The following is a 12,412-nucleotide window of genomic DNA, read 5'->3' on the forward strand; positions in this document are numbered from 1 at the left end:
ATGACTCTAAGCCTACTTTTCTTATTCTGTCAGTGCAAAGGAACAGTTGTTTGTACACAACAAGGTACAGCTTGTGTCTAGCCTTGTAAGACAACAGAGTTTTCTGGTGCATTAGCATTAAATACTGTAGCAGAGGGAGGTAACATCAGTGAGACTTTCTAGCAACTCCATTGCTGTTAAAGCAGAATGCAAATTAAGTTGTCTGCAGTAATTTTGCTTTTCCAGACTAAGATGCTACCAGGTGACAGTAGTTGTGCCTGGTCTACCATGGATTTATTACACTGAATCTTCCCAAGAAGGATCATAACTGATTCGGTAGAATGGTTTATTATAGGGAACTGAACTGAAATGGGAGCTTTTGACCCAATGACCTAGAGCCAAACTGGAGTGGGCGGCTGGACTATCCTTTAACCTGAGGCCACAGAATCCTTCAAAGGAAGGGAGCCTATCATTTAGGAATTTATTGGATGTGTTTTCTTTTGCTGCTTAACTTCATAGCCTCAGTCTCCACAAAATGAAGAACGAAGAACAAATCGAGTTGAAATCTGACTTTACTGCAAGATTAATGTAAATTAGATATCTTAGAAGATGCACCAAGAGGGACGTGCAACTCGTTGCATTCCGTCGTGACTTCAGCTTTACATAAGCTTCGTAAACACACATCTACTGAAGTTCAAAAATACACCACTGCAGCACAGCGTTTATTCAGCATTGCAGTTGCGCAGATAAATGCTCTGATAAAACAGCATGTCTAGGAGGTTGTACACAATGAAAAGCTTGTTAGAGCAGATGCATGAGCTCTTACACTGCTTCTAAATTTCATTACTGGACGCTTGTATGAGGTTAAGTTTAAAACGTATAAATTGCAATTGACGTACAGCGCTTAGTTTTATCTGTCTCTGTTAAAGTCCTGCACTGCTGCTGTCCCAGACTAGAGTAGGCTTAAGAAAAATTGCAAAGAATATAAATCTAATCAAAATAGAATTCCTTTTCAGCTTTATAATTGCTTTGAAGGCAAATGTATTTGTGAATCTTTTGGTAATATTATCTCAAAAGAGTCTTTATTCTGTGGCTGCAGCCAGAAAGCATGCACAAGAAACTAGGAAGTTTGGTTTGGGCGGGGGGGGTATTCTTACAAAAAGCTAATCAAGGCATATTCAGCCATGTACTGCGTTCACAACGTAATAGCTGACATACGCTGCTTCTGAGCTGCTGCAGCAGCGCAGCTTTAACAAAAATTGCTGACTCTGTTTCACTTAAGAACGACTGGCACAGCTTTTGGAATTCCTAACAGGCATTAACCCAAAGGCGAAGGCTACTGCAGTTGTGAACGCTAAGATCTCCTAAACAACGTCGATCCAGCCCAGGAAGGCTCCGTGATTTGACAGCACACACAGGGATACAACTGTCATACGGCCCCAGCGTTCTGCTGTGTCGGGGGTATTTGTGCAGAGCGGCTGTAGCAGAGCCCACTCCCCCTTAATGAGCAGGGAAGCACATGTAGTTAGAAATGGGAAACGCGGCTGCTCACTAGCCCTGCGTAAGACTTGTAAATTAGATACAAAATACAAGAATGACACTACCCTGTGTCTGCTTCAGGTTAATCTGACCTGTGCATTCTCTGGAGCACCCAGGGCTTCCATGAGCCCTTCGTTCTACCACACTGCTTTGCTCCCCCAACTTCTTTCCTTTGATTATCAAGTATTCTGCCACACAGCGAGTTTTCCCCAGGAGAGCGATGCCCAATCGCTTTCCCTTGAAAAGATTAAATGCAATGAATTTTAAAATCCAATTTTGCCTCTTGTCATGGAGTAGCCAAGTTTGGCCTCGTTGTTGATGAAGGACATCAATCCCAGGTAGGTCTCGATCAGAAGAGGACGCTCCAGCACTAGCACCCCATTAGCCCTTCCTGGCAAGGGACACTCCTTATGGGCTTTCTTCACAGCTTGAATTAGCTGAGTTTTAAAGTTTTCCAGCTGAAAGAAAAAAAAAATCACCTTGATGTTTTTCCATTCTTTTAAAAACTGTTAGGCAAACAGCCACCCATGCTGAATTGCAAGGATTAACAGTAAAGCTGTAGCTGTCATGGATCTTGCGTGCCATGAGAAACTTTACATCCTGATGTTTAAGCTTAATGATACCGTTAATGTCATACCAGCACACTATTTAAGTGAAACTTAAACACCGGGGCTAGATGGGTTTCCTTCTCATGTAAACCACTTGTGGGCAGCTGGCAAAACCCGGCGGTTGTGCTGCCCTGCCAGCCGAAATTTGGAGAGCAGGGAAAGGTAGCTTACAGCTCTATGCTCCATCTCTTGGATTTAACTGCTTCTGTTTGACTAACTGCTCTAGCTTGTCAAAATAATCTCAGCGGTGTCCAGCCTGTGAGGTCACAAGGTCTCGCAGAGCAGGAGAGGTGACGTCCTTACCAGGCAAAGGGACGCAATCTTCTCGTCGGCGCCTGCCATCGGATGTTCGGTGAAGGTGACGTATGGGATGTTGGTGGACCAGGGGTTCCACCTGTTGATGAAGGAGGCACGGCTTTGCTTGTCCCACTGAATTCGAATACCAATACCTTCTCGCCTGATATTGAAGACAGCAGAATTAATACGGTAAGACTTGGGGGTCTGAGGCAAGTTTAATTAGAACTCTGCTCTCTGAAAAAGGCCTCCTTAAACCGGAAGCTCAAATCTAAGTTTTACGTTTTCCCTCTAGAAGAGTAAAAGAATTCAGCCACTGAAATACGCAGCGATGGGTGCTGCTAGCGGGGTGCAAATGGGGTAAGGTCGTCAGACACCTCGGCCGCACCGCCTGAGCTGCACTGCCTGCCGCAGCCTGCCCTTACCACGGACCTGACGCTTAATGCGGCTTTCTAGTGACGCTAAGGTGGTGGTACCACTGCTGCTACTTACTGCGTTACGAAACGGCGATCAACTTCTGCTCCCAAAGCCGTTCATCTTATCTTGAAAGTCCCTGAGCAATTTCCTTTTCACATAACTACTAACTGTCCCAGCACAGCAGCACCTACTCTGAGGTGCTCCGATGAGGCTCCGGTAATTGTTTACAAAGTCACGCGAGCAAAGGGAAGAAATCTCAGACTTGCCCAATGGTGCCTGACAAACAGCTCACGCTATTTCCGTAACAACCCAACAAGTAAAATACCACCCTCGTTTGCCGTGTCAGCTTACTTGTTCAGAGATTTCGGTGGGAACTCAAACTCTCCCACAGAGACGGTGTCGACTGCCCCGAGCGCGATCCTCGTCACGTGCTGGCACTGCAGGCTGATGAAGTTGTATTTGCAGATCAGGAGGGACCGATCCGTGATAAGAACGAGACGCTCCTTCTCGTTGTTCCAGTGATCAATTCTGGTAAGATAACAGGACTGAGCTTTGGCAGTTTTGATTAATGCCTAGAAACACTTCACAGCTTGACAGATAGGTCCCACCTTTCCCCGAGTGTTTTGCCACGCTATGTTGTTGAACCATCGCAGCTACAATACTACTTCATCCTTAGGGCAACCTAAGAGTAGGTTACATTTTCATTCTAGGGGTAACGAGCTCAGCTCTTAAACTACCACCTTTGAAATGTGCTATGGCTTATGTTTAGTGTAACTGACTTAGTTGTCTTTCCTTACAAAAATTAAGAATCGTCTATTGTTCCAAGAGGAGCACCGACGTAAAGCTGACGAGACCAGGGCCATCTGCACTGCGTAAAGGTAAGCGCAAATAGCGGGGCCAGGCGGCATTTCCCCGTGTGAACCCTTCTCTCTGCCTCTCCCTGCCGCTCCCACTTGTGCCACGGTGAAAGGGCGGAAGCGGCCCCTGCCCTCTGCTTGTCCCGACAAGCGCTCGGAGCTTGTGAATCCGACCAGGCGTCATTCCAAAGGAGGAGGCATGTACCCGGCTTGTGTTTTGCTCCTGTCCCCTACTCCGGACACATCGCAAATGCTCAGCTTCCCTTTTGTTCAGTGGTGAACTGTAGGGCCAGCGGTCTGTAACTCGGTGTGCAGGCAGGGATTTGATGAAGTGCTTTACTAAAGTACGTTAGTGGGTTTAGTGTATGAGTGGATTCTGTACTGGAAGGCATTTGGTAATGCGTTAACTTACAATCTTTCATCCAAGTCACAGAATCCCAGGATCCCAGCCTGGTTTGGGTGGGCAGGGACCCCACAGCCCGCCCAGTGCCACCCTCTGCCACGGGCAGGGACACCCTCCACTAGCCCAGGTTGCCCAAAGCCCCATCCAACCTGGCCTTGAACACTGCCAGGGAGCCAGGGGCAGCCACAGCTTCTCTGGGCACCCTGTGCCAGGCCCTCAGCACCCTCACAGGGAAGAGTTTCCTCCCACCATCCCACCCCGCCCTCCCGCGGCTTCAGGCCGCTCAGGGGCCGGCTTACCCAGCACTACCGCGGCCACACAGCGCCCGAGGCCCCTTCGAGCCGCCTCCGTCCGTTTCGCAAGCGTTGGTCTTTGCAAACCCCGAGTGCGAACCGGGACTGGGAACGCGTGGCCGGGGGCGATGCGCGGCCGAACGTGGCCCCGCGGTTCTCGGTCGGGCCGGGCCCGCGGCCGTACTCACTCGGTGAGCAGCCAGACGCTCTGCACCTCCCCGTCCTCGCCGGGCGTCACGACCACGCGGATCTCGCTGACCGCTTGCTCTATCGTGCCGGGCTAAGGGGGAAAAGGAGGAGGTTACCGGGGGGGGGGGGGAGCCGCCCGTCCCGGTGCGGCGGCGGGGCCGTACCCGGAACACGAAGTACTCCCGGAGGCGGCCGGCGCGGGTGGCGGTTCGCACGCTGAGCGGCCGCAGCGTCTGCCGGGGGGGCGCCGGGGCGGCGGGGGAGCCGCAGGCGGCCGGCTGGAAAGGCGGCCCGGCCTCCTCCGGCACCAGCGTCGCCGCCCCGGGGCTGCCGGGGCTGCTGGCCGGGCCGCCCTCCGCCGCGTCCCGGAGCTGCAGCATCGCGGCCGGGCCGGGCTCTGGCCGCCTTCCGGGGCGGGACGGGACGGGACGGGGCGGGCGGTAGCCGCGGCCGCCGAGCCCGCCCTCTGCCCGCTCCGCTCGGCGCCGGGAGGCGGCACTGCAGCTCGGCGCCGGGGCTCCCGCCTGCCGCGGGGACACGCGTGGCGAACCCACACGGCGCGGAGACGGTAGCTGTGCAAAACGCGGGGGGGGTCAGGCCACGCGTGACCTCGGCGAGGGCCGGCTGCGCCCCGGGAAGGAGCCGCGGGGCGCCGGCCGCGCTCGTATCGTCCTCCCGGGGCTGCTCGTATCGCCCTCCGGGGCTCCTTATATCGCCCTCCCGGGCCAGGGCCGGGGAAGGCGTGTGCGCCCGTGTGTGCCCGTGTGTGCCCGTGTGCGCCCGTGTGCGCCCGTGTGCGCCCGTGTGCGCCCGTGTGTGCCCGTGTGTGCCCGTGTGTGCCCGTGTGCGCCCGTGTGCCGCGCAGCGGGTCTGCGGGAAGCCTGGGCTCGGCTACACCCGCGCTCAGGGCTCTGGAGCCTGATGAGATCGGTGCACCGCCACCCGCTGCGAAGCAAATCTCGGTCAGGTTGTACCAATCCCTAAGCACCATCTGGTCAGAATTTCCAGGCGCGATGTGGCAGATGAAGCACAGGAAGGTGACGGCGCGATGCAGAACTGCGAGTTCAGAGCCCGAAGCCTGTGCCACGTTCGGCGTGCTTGATAGCAAAGATTAACTAATGCTAGGCAACGAATGGCAAGTTAGTATTTATGTTTCTGTGGTCTCTGGCGTTGTTGCAGATATTATCGTCGCTGTTTATGGCACGGTGTTGTATCTTTGACCACTTTCCAGGGCTGTTTTACCCCGAGCCAGAGGATGACATCTTCAACAGGCAGTTGTGCTGGGAAGCGGTACAAAACTGAAAACACGTCGAATTGACTTCGCAGACAGCGCAGGGTCTCAGATCTCCATCCTTCACGTGCGTTTCATGAATCCTCTGCTGTACTCTGCAGCCCTTGCCCTCTCGGGCCTGGCTCAAGGGGCAGCCTCCTTGCTGGCTGTAAAGCGACCGAGACAAGTCCGTGTCCCTGCGCCGTGTCCTGGAGAGGGAGCCCCACTCCAGGCTCTGCCCGCTCCCTGCCCGCCGGCCGGCTCCCCTTCCGCTGCCCGCTCAGGCCTGGGAGCGACGGGGCCCTGGGACTGCGCAGCCAGCGCTGTGCCTGCCAAAGCCGGACCCAAACGGGGGACCGGCTAAGCCCGAGGAAAGCTTTTGGGTAGCAGGAGTAAGTTAGCACTGGAAGACAACTGAGAGCAGTTTTACGGTTTCCTCCTGTAGGAAAAGTCCCAACTTCTACAGTCCTGACAAGAAAACAGAGGCCTGAACTATGGTATTCTGGAGCTCCCTCCATCGTTATAAAACATCTTTGTGTAGTTGCCTTTCTTCTCTAGGAACAACAAAAGATGACCCCTTCCCTGATATCTGTCAAGCTTGGCAGGTACTTTACTCAAGTGTAAACGTTAGCCCCTCTTACCAGCTCTTTTCTCTGACCTAAACGATTTATGCAACTGCCGTGACTTGGGAAGGGTTAAGGTGTAAAAACCAGCTGCCTCTGTTTCTTCCAGGAGCTACAGCTTTTGGGCATGGCTCCTTGGGGACTTCGGTCTTTCAGTGGCGAACTACGTGCATGGCACAGGCACTGAAACTCCCCAAACCTTCTCACCCTACTTCTCTCGCAGAAATCAGTTGTTGTGAAGGTCAGGTCTGCCTAGGGCCAGTGCCCCGCTGCTGCTTTGATTCCTCCTCACGCCCTTGGTGAGAGAGTTTGCTGGCAGGTTCTTGAGGCAGGAGAGTTTTAGTGCAGCATCCCTGCTCCGCTCTCTTCATCCCCATCCTACTGGGATGGCTGCTGCACGCCCATCCTTTTGGGGGAGGAAAGCAGGAGACGGCTCCTCGGTCCTCACCGTTGCTGCCCAGATTGGCAATAACAACCGGTGATCCTTGGGGCAGTTTCTTGGGAGCGGAGACTCAGCGGTGAACCCTCTCAGAATTAGGCTTGGGCACTTCTCTGTCTGTTTTCTGATTTCAGGGGGGCCAGCGGGCTGTCACCCTGCCTCAGCAAAATCCTTATCAGCGCCTCTCTGTGCCATTTCCCCACGCGGTAGGGAGTTGGGTGGGAAAAGGCAGATAGATAGCAATTTAATCTCGTTCCCCAACTGCCTCTTTGCCCAGGGTGTTCCCCCGCCGCCCCGGGAATTGGCCGTTTAACAGCGCTGCAGCAGCCGAGCGCGGGTCGGACGTGTGCCTGTCCGCTTCGCCTGCACCGCAGAATTTCCTCGGGAAGCGCAGTTTTGTTACCTGTTCGAGTGCCCAGGAAAGGTTAAATCTCTGTGGGGTATTTTTAGAGCTGCCAGGAAAGGGGGTTTGGGTGGTACGTACAGCGTTGGCCTTGGGTAGTGCAAAAGAGCTGTCTTTCGAGAAACAAACCCGAATCGTTTCTGCTACTGTTCTGCTGGGTTCCCCCCTCCTCTCACTGGGGCTGGACTCAGCTGGTGGGAGGGATTTCTGCCTGTCAGCCAGAAAAGAAACAAGGGAGCATGTGAGGGAAAGGAGCTAGACCTGGGAAAGGCAGGAGGAAAGTTTTAGTACTCCCTCGAAATGCAGGGAAGCTGCTCTTAGCGTGCGTGCGCAGGAGTTACTCGATCCCGACTCCGGAGGAAGGTGGGGAGCTGGAGCAGGACTGTGCGGATGGGGTAAGCCGGCGCTCTGCGGGCTTTGGAAAAGCCCTCCGGGAGGTGGACTGCGCGGTGTGCGGGAGAGCACCCCTCCTTTTGCCTTTCCCTTGCCGAGCGCTGGTTTTTATATTGCCCGGTGAAGTGGGCTGCGACTCCACAGGGGCTAAACCCACCTGGGGCTTCACTGCTGGACAGAACCCAGGTCTCGTGAGCCCCCGGGTCGCTGGGCTTTGTCAAGAAGCAAATGCCAGAAGGAAAAGTCACTTTTCGCTACAAGCAAACGAGTGTAAGAAGCCAGGTTTGGCTTGGGCAAAACCCAGCGGCGATCTGCACTATAATCATTTCCCACGGACTGAGGGAACTCGCTAACTGCACCCCCACGGGAGGAAGCACCCAGGAGCGATAACTCTGCTCTCCCCATGCCAGGATTCCCATCTGCTCCCGTAGCAGTGTCCTTTGCAAGAAAGGGAGACACCGGCAAGTCGGGAAGAGGAGGTAGCCAGGAGTGTTCTCCTGGAGGGACGGCACCCGCAAGCCGTGCGGGAGAAGGCTGTGAGGTTTTGTAGGCGCCCGCTGGAAGCACCTCGGCGGGGGGGAGAGGAGCTGTTGCAATGGAGGTTCGTGCGGTGGCACTGTCAGTCATCCTTGTCCTGCGGATGTCTTGTCTTGCTTCTGGGAGCAAACTTCAGCCCCGTATGTAAGTAGCCAGAAAAGAGAACCGGAGTGGTTTCATAGGGCAGGGAACTGTAAAGCAGAAGCTAAATGCGGTATTTTAAAATCGAGGGTGAAGGGAGGAGCAGAGGGAGGGAAGGGGAGGGAGGGCTGCTCTGTGTTCCTTTATCTAGGACCAGGTGTACGTAAAGGTGAAGAGAAATTTGAAAATCCAGATGGTCTTTGCTTGCAGGAGGTAATTCGCTGTTTTTAACTGAAATGTCACTATTGTGTGAGTGCGGGAGGTGGTCGGTGCGTAAATAGTTTGACCTTTCTTCCCAGATGGCTATTTTTATTGCACTTCATGTCTGTCTCTCTTATTGCATCTTTCTTCCCCCTTCTGCTGCTACTCCAGCAGCACGTAGTCTGTTCTCTTTAATAAAATTTTACAGTTACAGTTTGGTGTTAATCATTTGGCTTCTTTGGAAAACTTCCTTGTAGATTTGGTCTCCTGCCAGAAGATGATCTCTCCAGGCAGGGGGATTGCTCTAATTCTTTTTGTAAAGGAACCCAGTGTTGCATGGTGCACTAACTCTGAGCTGCCCCGATGTTCTTGACTCTTGGATGGAAAAAGGGCCTTTTTCAGCAGATAAAGGTTTTGCAAGAAGATGCCTTTTCTCCCTGTGTCAGAGATTTTGTGCTCCTGCCTTGGCAAGTGCTCGTAGGACTTCTTGGATGAGACACTAGCAAAGAGATGTGTGCCAAAGTGTCAGAGAAAAGAAAACGCCAGCGCCGGGGAAGTGCTGTCACTTCCCACAGGGCATCGCTGGCGATGCGCGTTACACCCCCCCCGCTCTTCAGGGCACACAAGAACCTTTCTTCGCTGTAACAGACGCCACCAAAACTGTGCTGCTGCCAACCTTGCTCTTGCGGTTCCGTTCAGTTCCTTTCGTTGGAGGCGCAGGCAGCGCGGAGGTCAGGCAGGCGAAGCGCGGAGGAGGTCCGGGGGTAGGCACGTACCGCTCCGTGCATCAGCTCGCAGCGCTGCGGGTGGAGATGCTCAGGAAAGAAAACGGCTTCTCGGCGGCCCCCGTTAGCGCTGGGGACCGTCGCGTTGGGGCAGCGACGTGCGCGGAGCTTTGCAAGCCAAACGGCTCGGCGGTGGCCACGTCTGGGGTGGCGAGAGGAGAGTTTCGAGCAAAGCGAGAGGGGGAAGGAGACGTGCCGCTAATCCCAAAGGCGTTGCCAGGCTTGCTGAAACGGCGGCGTAATCGACCGTCCCGGAGCAGCTAGATGCCAGCTGCAGTCTCTGTGCTTCACCACGTCCAAATCGTTCAGTGCAACTTCTTCTATAGAACGCGTTTTTGTGAAAACTCTCGGTCCCTTCTGAAGAACTGGAAGCAACAGGAGCACTCCCAAATAACCAACAGCTCGTAACTTCTCCAGTCAGGGACAAAAGTTTCCCTCTTCATTCTTAGCTAAAACTGTTGACTCATATTTGGTGAAGAGAGTTGGGATTAGAAAAGAAATAAAGTGCAAATGGTATTTTCCTTATTTTCTGATGCACTGAATCGGTTATATTCACTTTATTGACTGGAATTAGTCTTGCAGCCCCTAGCTCTGAATGAGTGAGAAAGCATCTAAGACAGCAAACTGAATTTCTGATTTAAAGCGGTATTAATAAGGTGATGTATCATTTCTAGGGGCAGAATACTTTCCCCCCCCCCCCACACTGTCAGAAGATGCAGATATCATTGGTGTTTGCAATGACAATAGTCAGGAAAATAATCCCTGAGGTGCACAGAAAGCATATGCGTTCTTCGTTAACCGAGAGCGGACAGAAGGGACAAACATAGAAATTACTGTGCTACCACATGCCGTAGGCTGCTGCCCCTTCTGAGCCATCCGCTCTGTTTTAAGGCTAGAAATTAGCCTGAAGGTATCGGCGGAAAAGTAATCGCCGCATTTTTGAAGCGGGCTGTAGAGCGTCCCGGGAGCCAGAGGTACGAAATGTCAGCAGCTTCCCGATGGCGCTGCAGTTTGCTGGGCTGCGATGCTCTAGAGCCATATCGGTTGGAAGTCCTGTCCCTGGGTCTGAGCCTCAGCGCGGGCTGCAGGTCCGGAGGCTCGAGGAGGGAGTTCGGGACGGAGCAGACTTCCCGTGCCTGCCACCGACGCGCAGCGCGGGATTACCCGACGCGTGGGGCGATTTTCCATCCGTAAATACGGGATTGCGATGTTCACCGTGTGGCTCTCCAATGTTTAACTGATTCACGCGGATCTGACGATGCACTTCTGAGAAACGCAGGTGACGTTATTGTACCGTATGTTTTGTTGGTGCCGGTGCCAGGCAGTTAACGTGGAGCGTTCAGTCCAGGAGTTTTGGGGGAGGTGGATAGGCTGCTCTTGACAGCTGCTTCTGGCTGGCCAGCCGACCTGGCAGATTTCTTTTCCCTGCACTGATTTAATTAACTGAGGAGGCAAATACTGTACATTGCATAAGATCTTCCTGCTCTTTCAGCAAGGAAATGAAGTTGCCCGTAGCTGGCGGGTGTTTAAGCGGTGGAAGCACTGCGCTCTCCTCTCAGACCCCCGCACACCTCTGTTTCTCTGTGCCAGGCCAAACGTCTGCGCGGAGCAGGAGCTGGCGATCGTGGGGCACCGGCAGCCGTGCGTCCAGGCCTTTACCCGCACCGTCCAAGTGTGGAAGCAGGACTGTGGAGGACGGCGGTGGTGCACGGGCTACGAGCGGAGGTACGTGTTCTTCCTTCGAGCCTGGTTTGCTCCTCGCGTGCTGAGAATTGATTCCTTTCGCCAGCGGGGGAGCGGGCTTGTCACTCGCTTTGCATCTGCCAAGGGGAGAGCCCATCGCGCTGGCAGCGGCTGCTCTGACCCTGGGAACAGCCTCAACAACTGGTCTTAGCGAGCAGACGGCGTGGCCAGGGCTCTCCCCTGTCCCCTGCAGCTCTCCCCCGTCCCCTGCAGCTCTCCCCTGTCCCCTGCAGCTCTCCCCCGTCCCCTGCAGCTCTCCCCCGTCCCCTGCAGCTCTCCCCCGTCCCCTGCAGCTCTCCCCCGTCCCCTGCAGCTCTCCCCTGTCCCCTGCAGCTCTCCCCTGTCCCCTGCAGCTCTCCCCCGTCCCCTGCAGCTCTCCCGGCACTTGGTACGTGGCCTGCAGCGGGTCTGGCTGTGGGGTAACAAAGCGGTTGGTTTAGGGGCCGATGTAGCCGGAGAGCCTCGTGCAGACAGAGGTGTGGCTCTGAACCCACAAATTCGCTGAGAAGAGTAGAGCTATCTTGTTAGATACTTTTCTTGGCCAAACCCAGGAGACTAAGAGAGATTTGTGAACCCTAAGTGCGTCTAGCTGGAGGGGGCTCTGGCCCTACCTGCCATCTTTGTGACGCTGAGAGTTTTTAAGCTCTTCAGGAATTCCCGAAGAGAAGATACATCGCTTTTGTGCGAAAGATGCTTTGTTGTTGTGGTTCGCTGTTTCCACTCCTCTGACAATGTATTACATCTGTTTCCTACGATCACGCCGTGTTAATGAAATGACTCGATCGCATCACGTGCATTATTCCTGTTTCTTTAGAAGTCTCGGCTTCAAAGCAGGGGCATCTCAATGCCGCTGCCGTTTTACAGAGCTGGAGGCAGTAGCTGGGTCCAGGTGAGGTTTATCCTGCCATCGTGCAGGTGCTGCTCCGTGGTGGTGCTCAGCAGGCTTTGCTGCGGGGTCCCCGGCTTCCTTTTGCACCGTCAGCAGGACCGTGCTCCGGCCCACGGCAGAAGAGTGAACGGCTCAGCTGAGTTAGGCTTGCACCGGCAAGGAAAGAGTTCCAATGTACTGAGCGGAAAAGTGATGCGGCCGTTCAGCTAATCGTAGCATCCCTCGAGTCTCCCACTGGCCGGTACTGGGAGCTGGGAAGCCAAGCAAGGAGCAGTTGTCGAGGGGGGGCTGTGAACGCGGGCACTGGTGCAAACAATGCACTTTTCTTACCGGCGCGGCAGCCACGCTGCAATGGGGGGTTGGAACTAGAGGATCCTTACGGTCCCTTCCAACCCAAACCATTCCAGGA

General features: G+C 54.3%; 2 protein-coding genes across 11 annotated transcripts in view; one reads left to right on the forward strand and one right to left on the reverse strand.

The window, feature by feature from the left end:
- Positions 1 to 535: 535 nt before the first annotated feature.
- On the reverse strand, positions 536 to 4,989 carry TPRG1L (tumor protein p63 regulated 1 like). The gene is made up of 5 exons (XM_075773285.1): positions 4,744 to 4,989; positions 4,579 to 4,670; positions 3,189 to 3,365; positions 2,430 to 2,583; positions 536 to 1,976 (listed from the first exon to the last, which is right to left on the reverse strand). The coding sequence occupies exons 1-5, from the start codon at positions 4,957 to 4,959 to the stop codon at positions 1,782 to 1,784; spliced, it is 834 nt and encodes a 277-aa protein (XP_075629400.1). The 5' UTR covers positions 4,960 to 4,989; the 3' UTR covers positions 536 to 1,781.
- Positions 4,990 to 5,630: 641 nt separating this feature from the next.
- The window catches only part of MEGF6 (multiple EGF like domains 6), a 98,479-nt gene continuing 91,697 nt past the window's right edge, over positions 5,631 to 12,412 (forward strand). For 8 of the 10 annotated variants that reach the window (XM_075773521.1, XM_075773525.1, XM_075773523.1 and 5 more), the window contains exons 1-2: positions 5,637 to 8,388; positions 10,962 to 11,096. In XM_075773521.1, the coding sequence (XP_075629636.1) occupies positions 8,303 to 8,388; positions 10,962 to 11,096 (221 nt within the window). In that variant the 5' untranslated portion in view covers positions 5,637 to 8,302. Of the gene's footprint in view, positions 8,389 to 10,961; positions 11,097 to 12,412 lie in introns of all 10 variants that reach the window. The other 2 variants (XM_075773520.1, XM_075773526.1) reach the window with 2 other exon arrangements.

The sequence above is a fragment of the Balearica regulorum genome, chromosome 21, assembly GCF_011004875.1.
Source record: "Balearica regulorum gibbericeps isolate bBalReg1 chromosome 21, bBalReg1.pri, whole genome shotgun sequence".
NCBI classification, from domain to species: Eukaryota; Metazoa; Chordata; class Aves; order Gruiformes; family Gruidae; genus Balearica; species Balearica regulorum.